The following is a 27451-nucleotide window of genomic DNA, read 5'->3' on the forward strand; positions in this document are numbered from 1 at the left end:
AAGTCCTTAACTGGAAGAGAAACTGAAAATGGATTCAAACTTCCAGTTAAGTTTGTAATTTTTTGCATTAAAAAAAGAGACAATTGTTTAGGAATGGATTCCAAGCTGAAGACATGAGTTTATTGAATGTCTGAGAGATTTGTATTTAAATACAGTTAAAAAAACATATAATCCACCAATACATCCCAAACAGTTTACAACATGGAAGTCTCCAGTATTCATATAACATACTTTACAAAAATGAAAATACAGCACCTGAATGTGAAGGTTATTTTTCACTTACATGATGCACAATTAGATTATCACTTCACAAAGAGTTGTAAGTCAAGTCTGAAGAATAAATTACTAAGATACAGTTTTATGAAAAGCTGTATTTCTATGTCAACTTCCCTATTATTTAAAAGATCTGCTCAGGCAAGAAAATACTGTTTCTAGTAAACAGATTATCTAACAGATGACCATTAGCTATGCTGGTTAACATAAAATGCAATGGGCTATGGAAATTCCCTTGAGAATTACATAAGTAGCTGTACAGTGTTTTTTAAAAGTCTGTTTTGTAGTTTGTTGTTGTTTTCCTAGTAGATGTAAGTAAACTACCATTTAACTACTACTAGTTATAATAGATTTGTCAACAAGTATAGCAGTATCAAGGAGTACTGAAAGCAAAGAATGTATTCAGATTATCAGAAATCTTTTGCTTGCAGTGGGATTTTTTGGTATGAATTAGTTATATAACAGGAAAGAAGACTATAATGTTCTGATAGAGAGTTGTTACTAGCAGTTGAGTAGTTTCTGTGTAAAATTCCTGTGGAGAACAGAAACTGATAATACCACACTTCTAGTAAGAGCAGCTAAAAATAGAATCTTTGTATTAATTCTTTTACCTAATTAGACACTCTAAAGAAATTATAATCAACAGTAGAAATAAAAGTATGCAAGTACCTAAACTGAGAAATAGCTCATATTCATCATATTCAATAGAAGCATTCTAGCTTTGAGAGCTGAAATTTCCTTAAAAATACAAATAAAAATTTAATAATTCTACTATGGATTTCTGGAAAACAAAGTCTGCTTTTCCTAATTTAACCTTTTAAATATGGCCTACTTTTACATCCATAAGGTGTCAAACATCACTCTGAGCAAAATTTGAAGTCTGAGCTTTCAAAAAAGTGGCCGCACTATTTTTATTTATTCCAGGCTGTAACTGATAAACAGTACCACTAAATGTAAAACATTTAAGTAATTTGTGGTTTACAATTACCATTATTTGTTACCCAACACATCCCTTTAAAAATGGATTCTTTCATATTTTCAGTGAAAATTTAAAGAGCTCTTTCTTGCCTGTCAGGCAAATCACTACTTGTGCAAATTTAAATACAGTACATTGACCTAATGTAACAGTGGACAGATAGCAAAAGAAGTGTTCAACAGAGCTGTTGCGCACTAAGACTTTTTCAGTGTGCAGAGTATGTCTACAATAAAGTGCTTCTCTCAACAAGTTATATTAATAATAGTATAGATGTTTACCGAGTTTTAAAGCTTAAATTCCTTAGTAAATGGTTTAATCTCCCTGTACACCCCCAATCCCGCAAGGCACATTCAAAACAGAAGCAAAGCACTGACTGTGAAGGATTAAACTACAATTTAAAAAATTAAATGGTAAACTACTGACTTGGTTTGTAAACAGTACCATCCCATTGAATCTCAATGTTCATGCATTATCTTAGTGAGTTTCTGCGGGAGCAGCTGCTGAACTCCAGATTTAACAATCAAGGCAGCTTTCTTGATAAAACACTACTGTGCCTTAGTGTTTTGGTGTGGAATCACACTTGTTTCATCACTTGAACAAAAAAAAAGCCACATTTGATATATTTAAACCTGTATCCTTGTTAATGTTAATTTACAGTTAACATAACTGATCAGTGGCTGGTTTAGATCTATTTAGTTTTGGGGGTTTGTTTCAAATGTACATGGTGTTCATTTCTTCTATTGAACGTTACAATGAAGTTCTACTCAGTACTCTTACGCTTTTAGTTATGCTATAGGTGGCCTGTTTTTCTGGAAGCCATAACTTTGACCTGATAAAAGCTGACTTGAGAGGAGTGATTAGCTTTTGTAAAAATAAAATAGCATGTAGGATAAAATTCGGTAATTACTTTTTTCTGGTTCTTTTAAGACCAACTTTCAGAAGTTTCTTTAGAAACAACATTACAAACAAAGTCCATCATCACAAGTGATCTCACATATAAAATATTGAAATGGGACATGCTTCCACAGATGTTTCACAGAAATTAAGTAATTCCACTAACATCAGACAGAGCTTACAAAAATGGTCCAAGTGCTCTCACAAGGTACACAGCTAAACATTGCCTTCCTACCACAGATGATGCTCTATGAGCAAGAGGCATTCCACTACTTTTCAGAAAAAGATCACATTGAGTTCATTTTGTCTTTCTCAGCTCTTACAGCAAACAGTACCAGAAGTATCAACATCAGAGCTCCAAGTTTTCCTCATTTGACATTCCAGTTTAGCGTTTTATTACCACCTGCTCATATGCTCCAGATCCTACTCTGAAAGTTTGAAAAAAGTTAGTTCAATGTCAATTTAAATGAAAGCTAAGTAGCAAGTATCACATATCAGCAAGTGCATTGTTTAAACAACCCAAACAACAGCCCGCCCAAAAAAACTCCAACAAAACCTCTCCAACCAAACAGCAAATATCAAACTAGCTAAATGTGAAGGATAGAAAACATTCATCATTATTATGCCAACGAGTCACCTACACTTTAATGCATTAAAGAGATTTTGTTGTACTACAGTCAAAATTAGCAAAAAGTAATGTTACTGAACAGAAGTTACTGGTGGACTTCACTAGAATTTCTTAAATGTCATATTTAGGGTACCCATCCCCATAGCTGTATTATATACAGCTTATATTCTTTATATACATTTATACATAAATAGATCTATCTGCCTAAAAAACCCAGAAACTGATTGTCACATTAAGGTACAAGAAGAACATCTTCAGTCTTTTGTTCACTCTGAATTGTAAACAAAAGTCTCTCACCTCCCACATGACTGCTCACAGTGGGTGGTTTTCCACAACAAATTGCAGTACTATGTAAAAAATTAATACAGCAAGCTCTGCCTTAGTACAGTCTTGTGCCTGGACTATTTTAGCAGCTGCATTAGGACAGATCTCTGTGTGCTACAGGAGTGTGTTCTGTACCCATTCATGTGATCCAAGAGAGATATTGGTGTGCCCAGTTTGCAGATGAGTCAAGGAATTATCTTTTAATCATAGTATTACTTACACATATAAAATGCAGTTATCTTATGACTTTCAATATATTATCAACTGCCTTTATACCCAAGTTCATACTAATTGCTGAAGTACTGCAATGAGGCTGTTCTGTTTTCAGCTAAAAACATTGAGTTACATAGGACTGCAGAAACACATTAGAGCATTAGAGTATTATTCTTGCCTAGTTTTCATGCTTTCTCATCTGAAGAATAACACATTCAGGTCAAGTCATGTATCAGGGTATTTTGAGCAGGTTTAGAGAAGAAAAAAAAGTCTGATTCTAAGTGACAAGATAATCTGAAGAAGATTATCAAAAGAAACACTTTAGGGCTGCAAATAGTTGAAAGATGAACAAACCATTGAAACAAATAATGTAGCAAATGGAAACAGGATTTGTGAGAAAAACTAAACTGAAGAAAATAAGGCTTGTTATCAGGAAGATGTAACAGTTTGATACTGTAAAGGCAGATGTGTAAAACACTTAAAATTTTCTTCCCACTCCAGAGTAACATAATAAGGCTGTAGAGCTCCCATTTGAAACTGGTGTCTGTTTCCTGTGTCCATACTGAAACATTGCTTTTATCTGAAAACCCTGGAACTGAGACTCTTCAGAAACTCTGAAAGTTACAATTATGACTGACACATCAGTTCTGTTTTGGAACTAATCTATATGTCCTATTTTAAAAACTGACAATCTAGCTCTTTTAGTGCTTTTAAATGATACAGAATAGAAAGATACAAAGGTCAAGAATGTAGATACAGGATAATTGCTGTATAAGTGCATTTTTATTTAGTATTGCCTATGGATTAGTTCAGGCTACATACCTGTTAGGTAGATGGTGGCTTCCAAAAGAAGTGCTTCCACCAGGGCCCACAAATAATCTTAAACCTTCTTCTAAAAGGCAAACGAATTAAAATATGTTAGCTTTCGTTAACGTTGCCCTAACTAAATCTAAGTCATTTTAAATCTACCCGTTTTGTAGCTGATACTTTCAGATGCAAATACTTTAGGTAATGAAGAACCAACTCCTACATGGTGTAGGTTGGAAGAAGTACCTTTGTCATAGATTTGCACCTGCTCTTTTAGGCTTAAAGTAATCATCTGGGAAAGCTCCCTGAGTCATGTAAGGGTATTTTCAATTTCTGGTAGATAAGATGAAGTAGAAAATGTTGCACAGTCCTTACAACTACAGACAACAGGGACTGTGAAGAGAGTGGGTTTTCCTAAGGCCTATAATGTACATCAATTTTCCCTAAGCTTCCTTACTTAGCTCCATACCTTCTGCACTTGAGTCTAAACTGAAGTCTTGACTCTGGAGTATTTTTTCAACTATATCATCAGCATCAACTCTAGTAGCATCAACCCTCTTCAGCTGTGACTCCACAGAGTCCTGCTTTACAGGGTGTCTGCAAAAATAAATATATTTAGGGCTCTTACATATGATAAAGTAATTTATTTGTGCTGGATAAGGCATTCAGATTAAGTGTACCTGCATTGTTTTTCTGGTGGTGCATCTTCAACAGATGTATCAATATCAGTTTCAGTTACTTTTGTCTCTGACTCTTCACATGGCTCTAGAATACTTCCAGTTCCTGTTGAGGTACTTCCCACTGAGGTACTCCCCACTGAGGTGTTTCTCCTGTGGCAGAGTTCAGACAGACTGGATGATCTAGAGTGACATGTGCTATATCCTGTTGGGAAAATGCAACAGAGATGGGTTAGGTATGTTCTTGACAGGCAAGGTTCATCCTGAAAGCAGAACTTGTGTTTTGTCTTCTTATAAAGGGACTTTTAAAAGCCCGATGAATATTGGCTAGACAACTGACTTCAGGTTTTGTATTCTAGCACCTGCCATTTTCTTTTTGTTCCAAGTAGCTCCTGATTATATCAGAACAATTAGAATGTCAAATATTTTTAGCCCCTTTTAGAGCTAAGTCTCCATTTTTTTACTCATGGAAGAGGTAAAAATCTCATTCAGATATGTTAATTGGAAGGAACAAAGGCAAAAAGCTGTCTTTTATCCAAAGAGCTAATCCAGTGAATCCAAAAAATTTTAAGAGGGAAAAAATGTTACCCTTGCCACACCTGAAACTCCTAGGAAAAAGCTTTCAACCCAAACCCTTTCTAAAACAGAGTAAACTTTTTTCCACTGTCTAAGCCTGTGAAAGAGAAATAATCCCCAACAACTCATAACAAACTTGAGAACAGCTACCTGACAGTTTTGATTGCTGACTTGCATAGCTTGATGTTCTGGAATGTCCACATGCACCAAGTTCATCTGGGACTGAGGCACTCTTCGATGAGACGTCTGCAACATATGCAAGTCAGACAGTGTTCCTAAGGGCAGCTTTATTGCTACTTTGCCTGTAATCTTGATTAGATTCAAAAGTCACATTTCCCAGAGGGATTAGAGACTTGACACTTATTTTCTACAAACCTTTTGGAGACTCAAGTGCTGCAAAAATACCAGGCATGTTATTGAATATGTTACAGTCTTGAAAAAATAAAAATCATAATATGTATCTGAGCAAAACATAGAGTACCATTGGGTTAGATGGATTTGTATGAAATGTAGATATAGATTTGTCTAGTGTCAATATTAAAGAGATGACCTTTCTTTCTCCAGTATCATAGTAGAACATTGTGCCAGATGTTTCCTGTCTGAAAAGCTAACCTACTTAAAAACTTCAGCTGTGTTTGAAACAGAAACTCACAAGCCATGTAAGAAGGTTCCTTTGCAGGCCAGCTGTCAGCATCCCTTTCAAATTTGAAGCATTTTGAACCTCTTGAAACTATGAGGCCAGTTATAAAAGCATTGAAAAATTAAGAGCATAATTCTATACCTGCTATACCCAGATGTGCTACTTGTAAGTTTTCTCCACCTTTCCTGTCTTCATGCAAAGACTCTGATTCTCCAGCAATTGCTATAGATGTTGCTGTGGAAGGAGGCCTGGAAGAAAAAGGTGGTTAAGGTTTGCTGTACTTCTGTTGTATCCCTCCAAAATTATCAGCACATAGTTTTCCTTTCAAATATGTTGTCATAATTCATACTGTGCATCAAGTTAACAGACCTACAATTTTTTTTGGGAACATGCTGCCTAGTCTCCTGTTGAAGGAAATGAAGAAAAATAACCTTTTGCTGTTGATATTAAGGACATTTTACAGAATCAATCTGCTTAGCCCTCAGGCTTCTGGAGTTCTTGGGAAAGGCTTTTCCTTTCCTGATGATTGGTGGAGTGATATGTCTTTAATTTTAAGTTGTTTCTTTTTTTTTAAGTGTATGAATCAGAACGGCTTACATGCAAAGAATATATGCAATTCAGTACTTGATGGAATACATGGTGGTAAGTTAAAAAAAACCAATGTGCCCAACAGTTGGCCAAGTTGGCTTCTGTGCTGTGACACACTCCTGGCTTTGTTTCATCTGTCATAGGACATGAAATGATTCTGGGCTGATAACTCTCCCAGATCCTAATAAAGGGGCCTATCTCCATGTATTGCCCTCTAAATTTTACTTTCTACAACATGTATGACATAGTTTAAATTTTAGTTCAATATTAAAGCTTTTAATAAAGCTCAAGTGCTTGTTTGAGTTAATAACAAGACCCAAAAGAGATCTTATTAAATTAATAAACCTCTAAGTTTGTGTTTTGCTAGCGCAGAGGAAACTAATTAGAAAATTATAAAGCACAAGCAATTTCTTGCAATCAAATACAACCAAAATAGATATCAAGATGTTACCTACAGTTTTTTTTTAATGCTTTGTTATTTTCTACTTTGGGAACAGACTGTTGTTCTGCATACAAATGGGTATTTGTTGACATTTTTAGATTTGACTTAGTCAATACATTAGTCACTGCCTTCATGTAGTGAAGGGAAAGAGAAAGTGAGAAAGAGAGGGAGGGAGGGAGGGAAGGAGAAGAGAGAGGGAGAAGCACTTCTAGAAATATAGTGCCTGTGTGATTTAACTGCATAACATACTTTTGAAAGCAAGAACTAAATAGTTTCTAGGATGTCTTCCCAGATCAAACACCAAGCCTTCTAGGCTTCTTCATAAAATATGTAGTTGATGCCAGATTGTGAAACTGTTTTAAGGTTTATTTTTCCTTTTACAAAGGACATCTGGGTTATATAAATTTTTTGTTCTGTTTGAATTGAAAGTTTATGTTCCAGGAAATGGTTATATCACCAGTTTGGAAGAAAATACCAAGTCCGAGTAAGATTTTTTTCTCTAGGAATCCAGAAAGCTATTTAGGTACTTACTTCAACTCCTTCAGTACTAGGCAGTAAAAAAACAAATACATTGCTTTGTTAGTATCCAAGACTAATTATTAGCTGCCTTTGAGGAATTGTTTATCAGTTCCAGTGATGTATTTGTTAGTAGGTCTGACTCTAAAGTAAATCTGCTAAAGTTGTTCTGAAGTAAAAGAGGTGCTAAGTAACTAGGGATACAGAAAAGTTTTGCCCAATGAGACAAATTCATATAATATCCTCTGGCTATTTATTCAGTAAACACAAGATGAGATTCTACAGTGTTCAGTGTTGTATTCTCTTCATTAAAGGTTAGTGGAAGAGAAAAGAAGGGGGTGCAAGGGGACACTGAAGAGTTCTGTGGTGAATCACCTAAGCTAGACTGGTACAAAACCACAGCACAACTATTACACTTCCTTAACTACAGATTAAGGACAACAAGGCCAAAGGATCTTCAATCTATAGCAGTGAATTTTCCTAGCTACCTGCCCCTCAGATGTTACCTCTTGCATCTTTTACTGTGCTGAATAATGTCTTTGCTAACTAAATACCTGTAAGTGCTTTCTCTTGCACTATGTCATATCACACTTCTGTTGTTTTTTGGGGTTTTTTTGCAAATTAATATTTCAAACTCATATGAGACTTGTGAATAAAAGGTAAAGGAGCGTATTTTCCAGACACAAGTATTAGTCAGATCAGCCTGTACCAAGTATATTTATATAAGGTTGCTGCAGGAACAGTTTCCCTGAAGTGATTTTTTTTTTACATTACAAATGTACAGGTGAGTATTCTGTGCTTGATACTAAGTACCTAACAGCAAGAACTAGGACACTTCTACTAGCAATTTTACAACATTAGTCAGTATTCTGCTACCATTCCATTTTTTGTGGACTTTTTTTTTTTTTTGTAAATACTGTTGCCAGATTGGAGAGATGTAAAAACACAGATTAGAAATGTAATTCTCGACATGGAATGTACAATCAAAACACCACCCCACAGAGATTTTTTTTAAAACTTACGTTTTAAAGCACGGGTCTCCAGACATCAACTGCATGTTGATCAAAACCTACACATTAAGAAAATCCACCATAAGAAAAAAAACCAACTGTCTGTGATACACATGGTCATGTAAGTAAGTTATATTTGCCACAAATATAACTATATATGTTGTATTTAAGGAAAATAAAATGCCATCATCACCCATGCAAATAAAAACAGTCGGGCAAAAACCATTTTTTTTCTTAGGCATACAAACAACACAAAATACCATTTAGAGTAACATAGTTACACATACAAGATTCTGAAAAAGATATATATATCAAGGAGAATCTTAGAATTATTAATAATTAAGATGGCTTCAAGGGAAAAACAGAGCCAAGAAACATAAAACCTGAATGAGCACACAGAGCATTGTTTAGACCAGTGGGTGCTGAAGTATGTTCTTTGCTGAAGGTGTTCAGCAAACTTCTGGCTCTCAGGGCAGGTTGTGCTAACATCAGAGACAGCAAAAACACACAGGGTAAATAAGCCATAGGATACAGTGCATTGAAGGCTTAGGCAGGTCAAAGCCATCAATTTAGGACCTGCATATCTAGGTCAAAGCCATCAATTATAAGTGTTCTGGACAGTCTGTGACTGTCAGATCAGAAAGCCCATTCACTGACTGGATACTGAATAATGTGGAAAATTAATCCCAGTGTCTCATTATGAAAAGATTTTTTTTTTCCTAAATTACCTGAAACAATCTCAATGGAATTATTTTCAGGTTTGAACAGCTCATTCAGTTTTTTTAACTCCCTGGACTAAGGGAAGAGAATGTCAGGGTGGATGTTTTGCAAGAATTCTCCCCAGCTGTTACAGTGATTACTACTAAGTAGAAAACAGGAAAATCCCAGGAGTCATGGAGGTATTGAAGGTGGCTTGTACATAAATAAGCCAATTAATAGATTCATTCTCAGAAAGATGCACAGAAAGTTGCCCAGTCTTGAAGATATCATATATTAACTTGTTCATTTTTCAGCTCCCCTTAGACTAAGAACATGTTTTAAAAGAGTTTCTTTTACAGCTCTCCAGCTCCATTTCAAAGATAGGACAAATTATATTTTTGGCTGTGTGGATTTTAATGATTGTCTCTAAACAACACTTTTGGTTTTACTTCAAATAGCTTTCTTTCCAGAAAGAGGTTCAGCAAGTAAGTTTTAAATTTCATTAAGTGCTTAAAAATAGCACTTGTTCTCTGCTTTATTGCTTTAAGTATGATAAAGAAATTACTTTGAGAATGGAGTTGTCTTGTCTTGTATTTTTGGTATCGTAACCTTCCAGTAAACAGCGACGAGTGGTATTTCCCGATCCAGCAAACTCTGCTAGATTTAGATCTGCAAATCCCAGCTGTTAAGAGAAAATGACAATTAGTAGTAAGCATTTGGCTAAATGAAGGTACTTGCTAATTACACATTAAGTACCACTCAATAGCAGTTTTTTTCAAATATGTGTAAGAGAATGCCTGTTAAAGGGAATGGACTGAGGCAAAAAGCAGAAAACAAACCCAGAATGTAAAATTCAGCATAGTTCTATTTTAAGTTAAAAATTTAAAGTGCCAAGAGAAAAAAAGAATGAGGAGACTTTTCTTTATTTTTTAATGTAAATGTTTACTTTTACTAACTGTTTCCACATACCAGCCTGAAAGAAAAAATGTTTTAGTGGTATAACATTGTTACATACTTATTAAACACACTGATTGAAAGTTCCAACAGCACTGTGTCACTATAATGCACATTATGAAGTCATGGGTATTAAGTAGTATTCTGGAATTACTTTAAAAGTGCAGGAAATGGCAAGAAAGAAAAGCTTATCTGTAGGCAAAATTAGCTATGTCTCAATTTACCTTTGCATATGCCTTTCCTCCTTTTAATTCCTAAAAAAAAAAAAAAAAGGAAAAAAGACACACCATTAAGCCATTAAATATACCGACTCAGGATTTTTCTTTTTTTTTTTTTAGAAAAGCAGGTATTAATCTTTATTTTAAAATACCTTCCCACACTTTGCTAGACTATGCTGCTGTCTTTTAGACCTTAATCACAATGCCTTTGGAGCAGGCCAGCAAGACACTTGTCTTGGTGAGAGGAACGGCAAGTGCCTGATGCCAGCTGGCATTGGGCTTTTACAAGGTCTGGCCCCAAAGCAAAATGCTTTGTGCTGCAAAATTCTGGTACTTAGCACAGTTCAGGTGTCTAAGCTTACTGCTGCTTGCTGGAAGTGTCAATCAAGAGCTAACTTTCTAAACACTGAAGAGAAGTTCCTTTGCTGCCCTGCTGGAAAAAGGGTTTTCTTCAATAAAAACATAAAATCCCCATAAATTAGTCAAAGTAAAGTAAGTAATAAGATTACTACAAAATTTTGACTAAAGGAATACCTGATGTGATTGCACTAAAATTTGCTTTATGAAGTTTATCAGACATTCAAAAATAAAACAAAACACAAAGGAAGAATGAGCAATGAAATGAGGGCAGAGGGGGAAAAGCTGCTTACCTTCCTTACAGACACCCTGCAAGTGCAAGTATCCAGAATCCCTGTTGTGGCACTGGCACTGATCTTACACATAAAGAAGAACTTTTTCTTCCAGCGGACACAATTTGCCTGTACTACTTCCCTGCAAGTAGAGGGCATATGCTCAGTGTTAGTTGCACATACATTCAGAACCATACACTGCAATAAGACAGCTCAAGAACAAACACTGATTCCACTCTTTGCAGCGTGGCCACTTCATGTAAATTCTGGTCCAAGGCCTGAATAATAATAATAACCCCCCATTCTGCTCTTAGCAGTGTATGACTAATAACTATTTCAAACCTTGAACACAGTATTAGACCTCCAGAAGAGTTCAACAGCCATGTGTTTTTGCAGATGAATGAGAGTATCATTTCTGCAGTTTGCTTCAGGAGAGTCTTCCTGAACATCAGCTCCCAGGCACTGTCTCCCAAGGTGCTGAACTTTGCAATGTGCACAAGATAGCATCTCTGACAAGTAGTTTTTCAGTTCAGAGAAAAGGAGCATGATAGAAGCAAAACTACATAAATTTGAGGCCTGGAGAAGTAGAAAGGAGATGATGTGCAATAACCAGACACAAAGTAATGCCCTTGGGGCAAATGAGAATTGCAGCTACTGTGAGTTTGCCATTTGAGAGCAAAGTAAGCTGACACATCTGAAGGGATCTGTTTCTCACAGGGGGTAACAATAATGACAGGATGATGCAGTGACAAAAAGGCAGGATATAGGATGCTTTCTGTTATTGATCTAATTTTATAAGACTCAGAACACATTCTGTTTGGCTAATTCTAACCAAGAACAGACTCCAAAATGAACAGGCACAGGGAGGATGACTAGAAATTTTAAAAGAAAGAAAAAAAAATACAGTGGTGATTCAAACACTTGAGAGACCAAATAACTTTTAAGTCAAATGAGAAGTGGTTAAGACCAAAATAAAGCATAATCAAACATCCATCCATTTAAAACTGAAATTTAGAATGCCTGAAACTACAGAGCAAGTTTCTGTAACAGCTTTCAAATAAGAGAAGTAGATGCATAAAAAGTTTTTACTGCATTTTACAACAATTTTGGCCAGTTTGTCACTAACAGGGGGCATAAGGACTGTGATTCTGAGGCCTTGCCTCAATAATCAAAAGTTTCTAGCTCCATGTTTCTAAATTCACAACTTGTAACTGTGAAGAAACTTTGAACTGTGAAGATAATTTCTTCCATCAGTCTAACCACTGAAGTACCATCTTCACATATAAAAATATTTCTCCTTTTTCCTTTTTCATTTTCCTAATACATACATTCCTATGTTTTATACTAACTTCTGACAGCAGCTTCTTATTGAAGAAGCAATTTGAAGTCTTTAGCAGATAGAATCTGTGGTTCTGAAGAAGCTGGAGCCAGAGTTCATCATGTGTATAGAAAAACTAAGAATTGCAGGGCGTTCACAAAAGCTCCCTTTGCTGTGCTAGTGAGACTGCCAGCTCCAGGGTTCACTGTCCCTGACTTCCTAAGGTAGGAATAAATCAGTCAGCCTAAAATGAGTCAGTGTAATGACCACAACAGACTAACAGATTCTGATGATACAACACTGAGTCACATTCAAGCATGTGACCTAAAAGGAACATGCTCTGTAAACACCATGATCTACTCTTTATCTGGGATGTTTTACATTGCACACTTTCCTGTACTGTGGGGAAAAAAATAATCCCATCCTGCTGTCATGTGAGTTATTTAAATACATTAAAGAACCAGAATTCAAAAAAGGCAAATTACAAATACTTAAATCTCTATTGAACCAGGCTCAGACAAGAAGACATCACATAAAATACACCCTTAAAAGGCATAATTGATAACTGCTAACATTTCTGACATATAGAGCAGTGCCACTAAACTGAAAGGGTTCACTTGTCATCCATAAAGGTTAGAAAAATCTCATTACATCTGTTTTTTACAGAAGTAGGACACCAGCCATCATTATCCTTCCCACGCTTTCCTTGTCACCCAGGATACCACTGGCTCTACTAATAACAGCATCACTTCTGCTGCTTCATCATTTCACTAAGTTCTTGTAGTGTTTTTGCTTCTGTAACATTTCCAGTTAGTAATAATGATACTCTTTTCCACTACAAAACTGTTTTTGTAAACTCATAAAGTCAAAGTGATGTGCCAAGATCTTTGTACTACTTGGTATAACGGTTCAAATTGTTTATGCTTCTCAGAACAGCCTTCTGCCTCTACAGCAAAGTCAAAGCAGCTGCACATTCTACAGTTAGAGTGTTCCAGACATCACTCACATTGTAGCAAAAGATAATGCAGTGAACATTAAACATATTTTAGCTTGTAAATGCAAGATAAATGTAACATCTGCTCGAGAAATGTAAGTATCCTTAAAGCTTTTACGGATTTTGAATTTATTTCAACATACCAATACTACTATATGGGTATAATGGTTCAAGTAAGAAAGATTGCACAAAACCACTCTGCTTTTAATACTCAGTTCATTCATATCACAGGCCAGGATTTACAAACAAGAAGTAGAAGTGGCAGTAAAAAGGCTTCAGTTGCGGATACCGATGATCTAGTTTTTATAAAAATAAAATCAAATAAAACCAGGAATTCTCCTTCCTTCTCATAAGGATGTCAGAGAAAAAGTTTCTTTTACTGGCATATAAACCACAAGATATTTGAAAAATTTGTACACAATTAAAAAAACACAAACAAAACAAACAAAAAAAAAATCCCACAAAAAACCCACAACCCAGCCAACTATCCCTATTCCCACTAAACAGTTCCTCTAATTCCACTACATAAAAGAAAAAAATTGAAGTATTTTAATTCTGGAAATGTTTTAGTAAAGAGAAGTACTGTCTAGCTATTTCCATCATGCTGAAAAAAGATCAAATAATCAGAACATTTAACTTCAACAGTAACATCTAAGTTTATAAGATTCTTAATTAAGTGCAAGGCCTTTAGAAAATAAACGGCTGTATTGATTGGCTGCTATGGAAATGGACCCAGATAACTTCTGGCAGCTGTGCTGCTGCTGCAGGCACACTGGGGAGAGCTTTCCATTCTGAGTCAGTTTCCTATGAGCCTCCCGGTCACTTTACCACATGCTAAGCAAAACCAGTTGTTTTCTTAATCAAAAGGTATCTTAGTTACCAAGATAAACTGGAATACATAGTAGGCTGTAGTGCTTTGGTGTAATTGAAAAAATGCTGTCAGTAGTATGTAACCAAGAATTAATTCAATGAACAGATTCTGTAAGATAAAACAACTCCAAAGTATAGTTTGTTACCATCACTGTTTTTTCTGTGAGGGACAGTTTCACATTGATTCAATTTCAAATGTAATATTTGAACCGTAAACAGGTCCTTATTTGTAGATGTTTTGTATGCTATACACAATTGCCACTTAAAATGTTGAATAAAAATACTGGCTTTTTCTTCTGACACACAACAGAGAAAAAAAAGTAAACTCAAATAACGGACAATAAATCCTAATCCAGTCACCTCCTCATCTTAAATTGTTAACAAGTGATGGACTTTTTTTTAAGGTGTTTATGTTCATCCAATTGTTTGTTAATTTCCACTTGGATAAAATCTGTGAATAATGGCTTGTTCCAGCAAATAGCCACAAACGGAAAAATAAATCACTTTTAAGGACCTTCAGTATCATGGGGAAAATCCCTTCCTGCTAAATGGAAAAGCTTTAGCATGAGAGGCTCTGAAATAAAGAGGACAAAACTCCTTGTGGACATTTACCGAAAGACTGTGTTCCATTAATCAGAAAATTTACTCAAGATTTTATCTGAGTTATTCTACACAGCCTCTTAGGATCTTTAGCCAGATGGGGATGATTATGTTAAACTGCTCGTGTTTGTAGTGCAATTATTTTAGATTTATTGGTCACCAGAGCAACAATAAATTGGGATAATTTTGTTTTAAGATGCCATTAATTCTTTATATCCGATTATGTTCACATGAAAATACTTCCAGAACTACTTTTGGATTCAACTGGGTCAGTACACTTCTTTATGTCAAAGAAAGTAGTGTTTGCTAATGCATCTTACAGCAAGTGAACAGAACATGATTTATCTACTCACTATAAATACTCTGAAAAAATAGCTTTTTCACTACATGAGGTAAATGAGAATATTATTATTCTCTTTTAAAGCTGGTAATTTGATGAGAGAGTCACCTAAGTTTTGCTTATTTTAGAAGATCTCGCATGTTGATAAGATGACCTGAGAGAAGTGAGGCTGCTGCAGCTGCGCTCCTCAGGTGCGAGCAGCAGTGAGGCTGCAGAGGTGTTCCTGGGAAGCCCCCCCAGCACACACAGCCAGCCCACACCGACAGCCTCAGCCCTCCCCTCGGGCTGAGGGGGACAGACTAGACACATGCTAGACATGTACATAGAGACACATCTATGGCTCCCAGGCTATCCCAGCCGCTCCACGGTGCAGCTCCATCCCTGAGTGCATTTGCTCCAGGTGCTGGCACCACAGGCACAGGGATCTCTGACTGCTGGGCCCACCCCTGTGGCTGGCATTTGCTGTAACCCATCTGGACTCTCCTGGTGTTGGCACCCAAGTGCTCTGGCCCACAATCCCAGGGCAGCTGCTGGCACAGTGGACACACAGGACCTCGTGATCCACAATCCCACTCCCATGGCCTGTGCTCGCTCTGGCCTCTCCTCTTGCTGGCAGCCCTGTGACACTCTTGACTCCAGTTGCTGGCACTCAGACATCCCCCACCCCACAACACACACTGAACAGACAGCCCTTGCCCAAGAAAGAGCCACAATGTACTTCAATAGGAAGATACAGCAGACATTACTAACTAGAAATGGATTAGACAAACAAGCAACCAACCAGCAAACTATCTACATCCAACTGGTCCTTTATCCCCTTAACTCCTCATCTTTGTTCCTCTTCAAATTCATCCCTTCTTCCATCTTTAGTTCCTCCCCAAATTATCCCATAATAAGTCTTTTCCCTTGTATCCCATGATGTGTCTCATAGGCAGCAACCCTCCTCAGTACAAAACACACTTTAGATTTAGTTCAATGTGATGGGTCTCCTGGGACAGCCCTGGGAGGGGCCCAGAGAGGGTGCCCTCTTGTCCAAGCCCATGATTTCAGTTCCCCAGCTGCCTGTGTGTCCCTGGGCTTGTGTAGATGGGCTTTGATTGCCTGATGGTTCCTGTGACAGGACTGGGAATAGCTGGAGCTGGGTATTATTTTAGGCCCTCCACCCTCCCCTGCCTTTGCTGACTGCACTTACTTGTGGGTGTGCAAATGGCTTTCTATCACCTGAAGCTTCTTTTGATTAACCCCTCTGTGAATAAAGTCAATACAGGTGGCTCTGTCCTTCTGATAAAAATACAGTATTTAACAGACTGGAGTTACTTTTAGTGTAGTAAATAGTCTTCTAAAATGGAAGAAATATCCCATTCATATAGGTATTTTATATATATACTTTTTTATATATCTAACATATTTCTTCTACAGAAAGATGGAACACCTAACAAAGGCCAGTGTCATGATCCTATCTTACAGAGACAGGAATTAAAGCATTAACCTACAATCTAACAGTGTAGCCACACTATCAGTGGCTTCAGGTTTGGGTACTTTAAGGTTCAACCTTTCCTAGGCTATTTTTAGGATTAGGAAGGTATTATTAGATATAGAGTTCTCATTTATACTATACATTAACACAGAAGAGTTTGGCATACAAGAGACAAATACCTTCTTGCACTCCTCCTACTCAAAATCTACTTCTTTGTAAAATTCATGCAGTGTCATAGTTGAGGGAAAGATACAGATATCCATGCAACAGGGTCCTGGAGCAGTACTAAGCTACACTTTAAATTATTATCCAATAACCAAAATGCCAAATTTAGGCTTCATATAGAAAAGTGCATCACTTGAAGTGCTCAGAGCATGGGCTCCAAAACATATGCTGTAGCATATAATAAGCACATAATAAGCTTATGCAAAGCTTTAATGTATTTCTCTATTCAGGAATAAATTCAGTTTACTTTTCCTTTAATATTCTGTTTTCCCCATGCCTGAGGCATATAAGATGATGCATTTTCTCCAACAAGAGCATTTTTTTCCTAAGCATTGCTAAAAAATTGAACAAAACAAGTCATTTACAACAGAGCTTCATTGGTTCACAAATTTCAGGACTAAGCAAACAGCTGGCTCTGCCAGAAGAGCTCCACTTGTTCACAGTGCACAGGTCCCCAGTTAATTTGCTGTTAGTACGTGCAAAATTCGAACAGAGTAATCATTTTCTATTCCACGTGTTTTTACTCAGAATAAAAAAGATCACATTTTTAACTAGCAGCATTTCATGTCAACAACTTCTTATAAAATATATATAATTTGATTGTGGATGAGAAACTGCTGGTTACAGGCAAATGCAGAGACCTAGAAGAGAATTAGCACTGTGAAGGGAAAACTGCGTTAAAAGACTATAGTCAGCAAGTCAGAGGAAATTGAACATTTGAGACTGTATCTGCAGCAGCATGTTGGAGCCTTCTTGGCAGAAGACTGATGAACTGAAGCAAGTCCAGGGGGTGTGAGATGAGGTTATGGAGTCAGAGATGAATTCTTCTTTGATGCAGGAGAATTTGGAAACACAGGATTTTTACAATCTGATAATGAGGTGAAGGAAGATCTAATTGCCATCTACAGCCATCTCTATAAAGTCAGAAGATGGAGCAGGTATTTCTTAGTGGGCAACAGAGAAAGGAAGAGAGGCAAAACCAAGGTAAATTCCAGTAAAATAAGGGAAAAAATATTCACAATAAAAGTGGTGAACAGCAGGGTAGGTTTTCTACAAAAACTGGAATCTCCATTATTGCAGATTTTTCTAAAGCTGACAGGACAAAGCTGTGAGCTTCCTGATCCAACTGAAATTAGTCTTGCTTTCAGCATGCAGCTGGATCTCTAGCATTCCCCTCTCACCCTAAACTATTCCATGAACAGAAATATTCCTTAAAATATGAAGGCAATCAAATGCTATGATGCTTGCAAATGGCAAGTTTGTGGCAGAAAAATACTGTATTCCATGTACTGTGGTTAGGGGAAAAAAACAAACCAACACCAGCTCTTTTAAACCCAAGAGCTAGTTCTGCATGAGCCAGGCATATTAAGCATTCCCACTGCCTCTCCCTCTTCAACAGATGTCTGTCATGTATCTCTTCTCAAATTTTTCTTATCAGTTCTTAGAATTACAGTAACACAAGTCTCCCAACATTGAGCCCTTTTTATATCTGCAATAACCAGTTACACCCCATGCAAAGAGCAGACTGTACAAACATTTTATTTTCCTCTACTGTATCCCAAAGATTAACGCCTTCAAAACTAATATTATATTCTTTACTCCTCTGATTAATTCTTCGCTTTTTTCTCAACCATATTCTTTAAATCAGTTGACTAAATACATTCTACTATAACTATTAGTGGAAGGAGAAGTACAAAGAAACTACATGTTGAAAAAGTTGTTCTTTGTGTAGACAACTTCTCCTTTGTACCTTGTCCTCCCTGCAGAGGACAGGGTCTGAAAGCTGCTTAACCAAGTGTCTCTTAACAGCTGAGGAAACATTAAGTGGACATTCCAGAATCTGAAAAAAAAAGCAGCTACAAAATTGCAAAGCAGGATTTTTATCCCACTGCCAGTAGTCCTTGAAGTACTCGAAAACTTATTTTGTTTCAAGTTCCCAGGTGCAAATCCAGTTACTGCTGAAAAAACTATTAGAAGTAGCATTATCCAGCTCTGAAGACTGTCAGGATTCATACATCATGCAGGAAGATTAGTGATAGGGACAGTGATTCCATGTGACAGGTATGTTTTTATAACAAATGCTGTATTTTAAAAACAGAGAGTTAATTAAGCTGTGTTACTATCAGGAGAGTTTTTGAATAGTCGCAATCAGGAAAATAATGGTAAAAAGACAACTTGAAGAATCCAGTGAGGCAGAAAACCTACTTGCTGGTGTCACATAAAATAGACGTAGTTTTAGACAGTTGAGAAGGAGGTGGCCATGCATCACTAGAAGTAAGAAGTACTTATCTGGCAGGTAAGAAATCAACTTCTACAGAAAACAATTACATGCTTTAGCCTATACCTATTAGGAATAAAAATATATTCATGCATGGTCTCCCAAGACTTCCTCTCAGGACTCAAGAGGGTACATAAAAAAACCCACATTGCTGAAATCCATTGGAAAACAAAACGATTTGATGAAAAACTTACAGCTCTTGGCCACCTTGAATCTCTGTCTGTCACATACAACAATCATAATCAGGTTCTTAGTTTAGAATGTTGTTGTGTAAAAGAAGATAGAAACATCAGCAGTCTAAATTGTCAGAAATCAGATCTGAAAGGAAGGGGAATATGACCAAGCTGAAGGCTGCAGTCAGAAGAACACACCAACCAAGTCCTTTTCCTGAGTTGGGTGCAGCTGGAAACCAAGCTTAAAATGGAAGTAGCAGGCTTACAGCTACTGGAGCCTCAGTCGATAGAGAAGAGCATTGAAAGTACATCCTCAAATCAGATCCTTATTCCCAAAATGTCCTGGATTTCCTCATATTCCATCTGTTCATTTACTGCTGATTGAGCAACAGCTCAGTCTATGAGCCTCAGTTAGCTGCTTTAGGGACCTATTAATTTTTGATTCAGCCTGTCAAAATGAGGGCAGTTGCAGAAAGCCTATACTTGCTAAAAATTTAAATCTACATAAGAAAGGCCACAAATAAATATGCTTAGAATTTAGTCAAGTCTGTACCTTAAAAGAGTATTTTTTTTTCTGTTAAAAACATTCATAGGCATAATTTCTGCCCTAAAATAATCTTGTGTCCTTTCATGGTGCATTAGCCATTATGTGCATACTATTTTATGACCAGGCAGTATAGAGACACAGAGTATCCTGGAATCTGTACAAGTGTTGTGTATTAATGTATCCAATTTCAAAGAGAAAAATCTGATGTCATTGGCCCAGGGAAAGGTAGAAAGATGCCTTGCTACGCAAGAAACCAGGCTTAAGCTAGGAAAGTCTCCTAAATGAAAATGAGGTTTGCTAACATAACTTTGCATACATCCACAGTCTATTGGCTGAAAATCCAGCCTTTATTCTAACATCTAAAACACAATGGTAAAGATCCAGAAGTCATGCTAGAAAGCAATTTCAAAAAGGGGAGGGCAGAAATTACACTGATTGTCAGTTTGCTGAAACAACCAAACTGAGCCACCCGTTTCCACAACACCCTTCAAGGTTTTCCCTGGTTTAGAGTCAAAACTTATAACACATTCATTCTTGCCAGAATTCCAGGGTCCTGCTCTTGCAGAAACTCTCAAACATTTTTCCCAATTTAAACACTGCTGCCACTTGCCTTGTCAATGTCCTTGGATATAAATTATATTTGACACTACCAGATTATTTTAAAACTTGAATATTCTTGTCAGATAATTAAACATTTAGTGTTATAATCCAAAATTTTCTTTTCCTACAGTAAGGATTCACAGACCTCCATAGGGAAGTGTCAAGTAGAAAATTTCTAATTGTAGTTCTAAAAACCCACATGCAAACACAAAAATGCAAAGTGATGTGGTTGCTATTTACACAGCAGCCAGATCTGGCTACTGCATTATACACACTGGTTTCACCTGGTCACAGAATTTCTGTACACTTCAGGCACACATCTGTGGAGCTAGAAAAGTAAATGGACTGTGACGAATCTCCAGTAACATGGCCCATGTCTCCATAATGTATTTCTTAGGTAGCTCTTTCTTAGCAAAGATCTGAGAAGTGAAAAAAACCTATTTTTCAGCAGTTTGAACTTTCATCAGTCTTCTTTTCATCTCACTTCAGTGATCAGAGGAATAATGAAGATACCACATTGCTTGCAGGACTTTAATTATTCATACAGCATGATCCATAGAGGGCTGACAAGACAATCATTTGAAACTGTTTTCATGAAAATTTGCTGTATACATGTGGGCCCCTATTCCAAGGCAACTGCTGCCCTGGGTTTTTTATGACATTCTTCTCTGTGAGTAAACTTTGGAAATAAAATGCTAATAATGTTAGGGTGGTTTATAGACTATTGATTAGACTTCTTACTTTCTAAGGCAAGAGACAGCAGGGTATTGGTCTGTATGGATACCAACTTGAGAGTTTCATAACTTCTCCCAAAATTATTACAGTTTACTAGACCTCAGTGGGTGACAAAAATAAAGCTATTAAGAAAACAGAGTCAGTTTCTCTCGTATTATAAAATTTTTTGAATGAATTTATCTATTACTTTCTGAAACAATAGAATTATTTGAATAGCTTTTATAAAACTAAAAAGATGACTACTTTAGGGATATAAATGCCAGCTCACAGCAAAACTAACAAATGCATGCAACTAGAAGATTATGGCCATCAGAAAGTTTGCAACTGACAAGTTTTGAAATACTACCACTCTGGTGTAAACTTAATTTCTTCCTTATTTATTCAGCTCTTTGCTGAATCACCACTCCAGAAATTCATCTGTTAATTCCTAAACCAAGAGCAAAGGCACTCCCTAAACTGGCACTGAAAGTTCACTGCAGAAGAATTCTTTACCTCCCTACCAGCACACCCAAACACGTCTCAGTCCAGCAGGAATGAGTTATACTCACAGGGACCTTGACATACCAGCATATGTTCCATTGCTGTTAGTTTTTAAGCCATAGCCCCAGAAAAAGAAAATGGAAGAATTTCTAAACTTCAGCTCCAACACAATTTTTTACATCAGTGTCATTACACACACAACATCCTACCACACACATTTTACTCTAATAAACCATTCATAAAGATATGAATGGCTTTCAAGCGTTTAATTTTAGCATCATAAATAGGCAAGGCAAAAAAGACTAAGATCACCATAATGTGTTAAAACCATCTGCTCAGCTGAAAGCAAGTCTTTGAAAATAGACATCCTGTCCAGAAGGTGTATGTCAGCCTGTGGAAATGGCTGCAAGGCAATAAGGGCTGGAGTAGGACAGTAATGGCACATTAGTGCCTGAATCATGATTGTCATCATCATCATCTATTACTTATGAAGTTGCTCACAAGAAAAACGTTGGAGAAAGATACGAAATGAGAACAGAGCACTGACAAGTTGAACAACTTCCAACCATACAGAAGAAAAATTTGTCTTCAATTACACATGCTAGTATAATAGAATGGTTAAATAAGGAGGTTCTGGGCCAAAGTTCAATTTTTATTCCTTCTCCTTGATTAATTTAATTTACAGACTCAAAAGCAAATAATTTAGAAAGCTCTGTAACAGTATTTTAATAAAAAAATAACTGAATATACATGGATTTGTTACTGTCATCTCCCAGCATTCTATGAAACATTTTCCAGTAAATCCTTTTTGTAATAATATTAAAGTAAAATAATAACTCATAGAACAAGAACAAGTGTAAGGGGAGGGGAGTTTCTTCCTCCCCAGACCTAAAGCCACAGCACACACCCTTCCTATCGACAAGGTTCTGCCTCTGCCTGGTACTTGGGAAAAATTAACTGGCACTCTATTTACCATCATTACCCATGGACTGGGGAGCCACTGTCATGACAGATGACATGCTCCATTGCTGAGGCACAACCGAAGGAAAAGAAATAGGAGAAAAAGACATCTGCCTTGCTGCACTTGCACTGCAGAACTGAGCATGAACAAAGTCAGTAACACATGACACGAACACTTAAGAGGAAAAATTGAGGACTTTTCCATGGAACTTCGCTCTTCATGTAAATATCCGCAGAAAAAAACACAGCAAGCCAGTGTCGAATAATTAAACTATAAGGTCGCAGAGCTCACAGGGGACAGCTTAGACTATAGGCCTGGGGACAAGAAATTCTCTCCCCTCCTGTTACCCATACGCTCAGCAGCTCCAGCATTATGGCACAAAACACCCGTTTCTCTGGGACAACCCTCACCACTCAGGGATTCCTTTCCTCTGTTCCTAAGTGTTTAGGAGCCTCAGTATTTATTTTACAACGTTAGGACTCCAGGCAGCAAGCAGCCACGCAGACGAGGAGTTGCAAGTGCTCCCGCATGTGTTCTCTCGCCGTTGATGCTGGCAAAGCAGGCGGGACGAGAACACGGCCAGCCCCCGCCCGGTGCCACGCCGTGCCACAGGAGCTTCCCCTTCGGCGAGCGGAACGGCGAGCAGCACAGCCGCAGCCACCAGGAGCCCCGGGGCAGCCACCCCTCCTTTCCCCGGGCCCCCGCCCGCCTGCCCGCCAGCGCGAACCGGCTGAGCCCCGTGCTCGCCGGGGGTGCCAAGGAGCGGGCCGAGGGGCTGCGGAGGCGGCCGCGCTTCCCCTGCTCTCGGCGGGGCGCGGACTCGAGCGGAGCCCGTCGGACGGGGGCGGCCGCGGCCCGCCCGGGGCTGTCTGCGTGGGTGGGCAGCCCGGCAGACCCCGAGGCACCTACCGGGAGGACTCCCCGCTGAAGCTGCCCCCGTCCAGCAGCCGCACCTTGCAGAAGAGGATGCCGTTCACGAAAGGCACGGAGGAAAGCTCGTCCAGTTCCAGCTCCACGCGGAACTTGAACTTCTTCTTCCTCATCATGATGAAGGCCATGAGCCTCCCGGGGGCCGCCCCCACTGCAGCTCCGCTCCGATCCGGCCACCCCGCTGCGCTCCGCTCCCATGCCCGGGGCGAGGGCGGCACCGCGGGACGGGCCGGAGCGGCGGCCGCTCCCAGCTCAGCCCCTGCCGGCCGCAGCGCTCCCGGCCAGCGCTTACATGGCAGCCGGCGCCTCCCTTTCAAACCCGCCCGCCTCCGCTCCGCCCGCTGCCGGCAGCGGCGGCCGGAGCCACTGGCGAGCGCTGCCGCCAAAGGCTCGAACGCTGGCGTGCGCTTTCCCGAAGTTGGCCCGGGCCGGGGCAAGGCTGTTCAGTAACGGGAGCTCGGCGTGCCGCTCCCCACGCCCTGCACGGGGTCCAGAGCAGTGACGTGGCCGCGGCCGAGCGGGGTTTGTGCAGCCCGGCCCGGCAGCTCCCCCGCCTCCCGGGGACCCCGCTGGCGCGGGGGCGCGTCCCAGGAGCGGAAACCTCCCGTGCTGTCACAGCTCGTCCTTTACAGAACAGTAACATAACAAAGCATCGGTTAGGCGTCGACATTTCAACTCTGGATTTAGGTTCCTTCTACTGTAATTTAAACCCTATAGGGATTGTACAGCCGTTCAACCTGTAATTTACAACCAGCGCCGCTTCTGCTACAAGCAACAGATGCTCACGGTCTTGTCGAGAAGGAGGGTGTATACATCTGTGTTTACATTAAAGAACAGTCCTTTGGCGTAGATAATTACGGCAGCACATACGCGACGCTCTTGTTTAATGTATAAGTTCAACACCAGCACGTGCTCTCTAGGGAGCAGCTTTGTCGTAAGAAACCATTCCAGGATATTTAAACATAAAGCAAGCTCCGAACAGCCTCCATCAGCAGATCAGTTTCCTCTTTACAGCGTTGCGTAAGAAACACACAGCATGTCTTCCCACAACCAAGCACTTAATCACATGGTAAGAAAAAGTACTTGTAAGACTATGTATGCAGTGTGATCTGCCCCTGTAATTTTCTTGCAGCTTGTGGAAGTAGTGCTGCCCCTCATTTGGTATAAATCTATAGAAATATATTTTTCATAGAATACATACCTGATGAATACTGGTACCACAAATAATATGCAGCTAAGTATATAGGAATGTTCCCAACTGTCCTGTAGTATAATCCTATGGAAAAAAAAATAAAAAAATAGTAGTAAAGGATAAAAAAACATAAAAATGGAGTGTCTGGAAAAGAAATGTTTTTTTTTTCCCTATCCTAAATCATACATAAAAATAATTTATATACAGTTTTCTAGTAAAAAATAAACTGCAGGGGTAGTTCTGTTGTCATTGTCAGTTTTACATTCCTAACAAGGAATTCCCTACAAAACTCCTAAATATCAAGAAATAATTGTCTCTGAAAGAAATCTTTTTTTCTGGAGAAAAATTAATAAAAAGATATCTTAGAGAGGAGATCTAGGAATTTGGTCTTGACCTATGGTTCCCCTTTTGATAACATTTCTTTGGTATGCTGTAAAGTAATCCTGAAAGTCTTTTCTGTTTAACAGACCACAAGCACCTACAATATATCATACAAAGCAATTCTCCGGGTACTGCACTCATCAGCTGTCTGTTCAAAGAAATGGAAGGTGAAAAGCTTTCAGTACCTAAAGGGAAATAAGTAAATTAGTACTTAGTTGGTATTCAGTTGTAGCAAAAGCCTCCTTTCTTTTCAAGTAAAAGACCCAGCTCTAAAATTATTTGAAAAAACTGGTAGATAAAAGACATTACCCTATTTATCTGGAAGGTCCATTGCATTAAGATGTGGAAAGAAAAATAGGGTTACAGGCCAGATAAATTGTCTATTAAAGTTCAATAAATATAATTGGTCCAGTTATCAATCAATATTTTAAAGAAAAACAAATTACTTAATTCAATCAAATAAGTAGATCAGTAACCCTCATAAATTATAAAAGCCTATGTGTACTTTGAGTATTACCCCATGCAAGCAGCTTCCCCGTATAACCAAGCTCCTTAGGCAGTTGTAAGAGTTTACCCAAAAACAGCCCTGACCAACCTCATCTGGGTTCTCACCTGCCCCCTGCTCAGGGACCCGTTTAAGCTCAGCCATGAGCCAGCAGTCCTTATTTGAACCTTGTTTTAGTTCTCATTGTATGCTGTATCTTTGTTGTGTTGTCTGTGCCTTGTTGAAGGCCCTGACCCCCAGGCTCATTTCTTAGCTTGGTTTCAGAGCTTGCTTTCTGCTGTAGGTGCCTGGCTGTGGCTGCTGCTGCTGGAGCCTGCGGTGCTCCCAGCACAGCCTGGGGGCTGCCTCTGCCGTGCTGCCTCCCCTCCCTGCTCACGTCCAGCCTGGGGACCCTGCCCTGCTCTCTGAGCTCTTGCACTCATCCTGCTGCTCCTGGGGAGACTGGCCCTTGCTGTGCCCTGCCATCCTGTGGGGCTGACTGCTGAAAAAAAGACAGGGGGGATGCCAAACGATCTTAGGAGGTTTGAGTCAAAGGCAACCCTTTATCTGGAAAAGCCCAATCTATTCTAGGGCTATATTTATGTTCTGAACAGGTGACTAGAAAAGACTCTATATTCAGTATAACCTTCTTGACCAAAAGAGTCAAAGTCAAAAGTGTCAGAAGTATAGATTTTAAAATATATTTAGAATCTTTAATCAAAAGATCCTCAGGATATCAGAAAAGTTTTTTAAAAAACAGATGAACACTGCAGGTAATATAACAATCCTATGTTGTCATTGATAAAAAAACTTATTTTTTAAATAAGATTCAAGCACTGAAAGTTTTTCTTTAGAGAAATTCCTAAATTTTTAAAGTTGGATGTTACAGGTACAAAACCTCAACTATTCAAGAAAAACATGTTTTACAAAATGCCCCAATTATGGTAGAATAAAACAAATAATTCAAGACCTGTTTGCTCTCCTGAAGAATGAAAGATTTCAGTTACAAAATTGCAGGAGTTAATAGGCAATGTTCTTTATGGACAGGTGATTCAGTGGATAGCTGAAGCACAGGTCTCTGGGATTTTTAAATCATGCAGAGCATCATCATTGTTAGAGGTTGTGCTGATGTGATCTTTATTTATCTACTTGGCCTGTATATTTTCTGTGGCACCGTTTTCCTGCTGGGCACTTGATTTCTGACCTATAGCTCTTTTTCCTGAGAATAGTAGCATCAGAAAAACATTGAAATGCTTCTAGGTTTGGCTTTAGATGGATCACTGCTCTGGCTTTGATGTAAGGTCTGGGCTCCAATCTGTACCCAGATCAGTGCTTCCAGCAGCAGCACAGTGTAAGCAGTTTGTCTTGGTCGTGGAAGAGATTCATTTGGATGCCTGAAATGAAATTAAACTAAAAAGTGAGGTTGGTGGGAGCTAAATGCAATGTGTGTAGGTGAACATTATAATAATGACATTTCTCTTGCTGTTGAAGTCTCAGTCCTCCAAATATGGTTGTGGCTGTCTAGTCCAGACCCACAGGGCTGTCCCTCGGATTACCCTCTGAGGGATCCCTGTCTTTGCGTGGCTTGGCTGTTTAAAGCTGTGCTGTAAACAAAGCTCAGGTAACAGACCCTGTCCTGGGGTGTTCTGTGCCCTCCAAAATGGGAATGTGTCACAGGAGACACATTCAGAACCCAGCTGAACCCCTACTCATGATTTTAAATAATGATTTCTTAGCTTGTAAGTGATATTTACCCGAATTACAGCACCAGTCTGTCTGAATTAAGACATAATACCTTTTTC

General features: G+C 38.6%; 1 protein-coding gene across 3 annotated transcripts; it reads right to left on the reverse strand.

Moving 5' to 3' along the window:
* Positions 1 to 106: 106 nt before the first annotated feature.
* On the reverse strand, positions 107 to 23859 carry EEIG2 (EEIG family member 2). 3 transcript variants are annotated; one of them, XM_005520922.3, is made up of 11 exons: positions 23572 to 23857; positions 11086 to 11206; positions 10442 to 10471; positions 9829 to 9945; positions 8577 to 8623; positions 6150 to 6256; positions 5519 to 5614; positions 4796 to 4997; positions 4585 to 4712; positions 4131 to 4200; positions 107 to 2571 (listed from the first exon to the last, which is right to left on the reverse strand). In XM_005520922.3, the coding sequence occupies exons 1-11, from the start codon at positions 23718 to 23720 to the stop codon at positions 2529 to 2531; spliced, it is 1110 nt and encodes a 369-aa protein (XP_005520979.1). In that variant the 5' UTR covers positions 23721 to 23857; the 3' UTR covers positions 107 to 2528. The 3 variants fall into 3 exon arrangements, with proteins under 3 accessions (XP_005520979.1, XP_014106425.1, XP_014106424.1); XM_014250950.2 differs by having other exon boundaries at positions 23616 to 23700; XM_014250949.2 differs by lacking the exon at positions 4585 to 4712 and having other exon boundaries at positions 23572 to 23859.
* Between the last annotated feature and the right edge of the window lie 3592 nt (positions 23860 to 27451).

This window comes from Pseudopodoces humilis, chromosome 10 (genome assembly GCF_049639895.1).
Source record: "Pseudopodoces humilis isolate 2021_Gansu_Grassland_sample_001 chromosome 10, ASM4963989v1, whole genome shotgun sequence".
NCBI lineage: Eukaryota > Metazoa > Chordata > Aves > Passeriformes > Paridae > Pseudopodoces > Pseudopodoces humilis.

Excerpts from the sequence above, each read along its gene's own strand:
- EEIG2 (XM_005520922.3), bottom strand. The coding sequence starts at position 23,720 with ATGGCCTTCATCATGATGAGGAAGAAGAAGTTCAAGTTCCGCGTGGAG. Across the intron at positions 9,946-10,441 it reads GAGGAAAGGCATATGCAAAG|CTGGGATTTGCAGATCTAAA; the intron begins GTAAATTGAGAC and ends TTCTCTTAACAG. Across the intron at positions 8,624-9,828 it reads AAGACAACTCCATTCTCAAA|GTTTTGATCAACATGCAGTT; the intron begins GTAATTTCTTTA and ends CTTAATGTGTAG.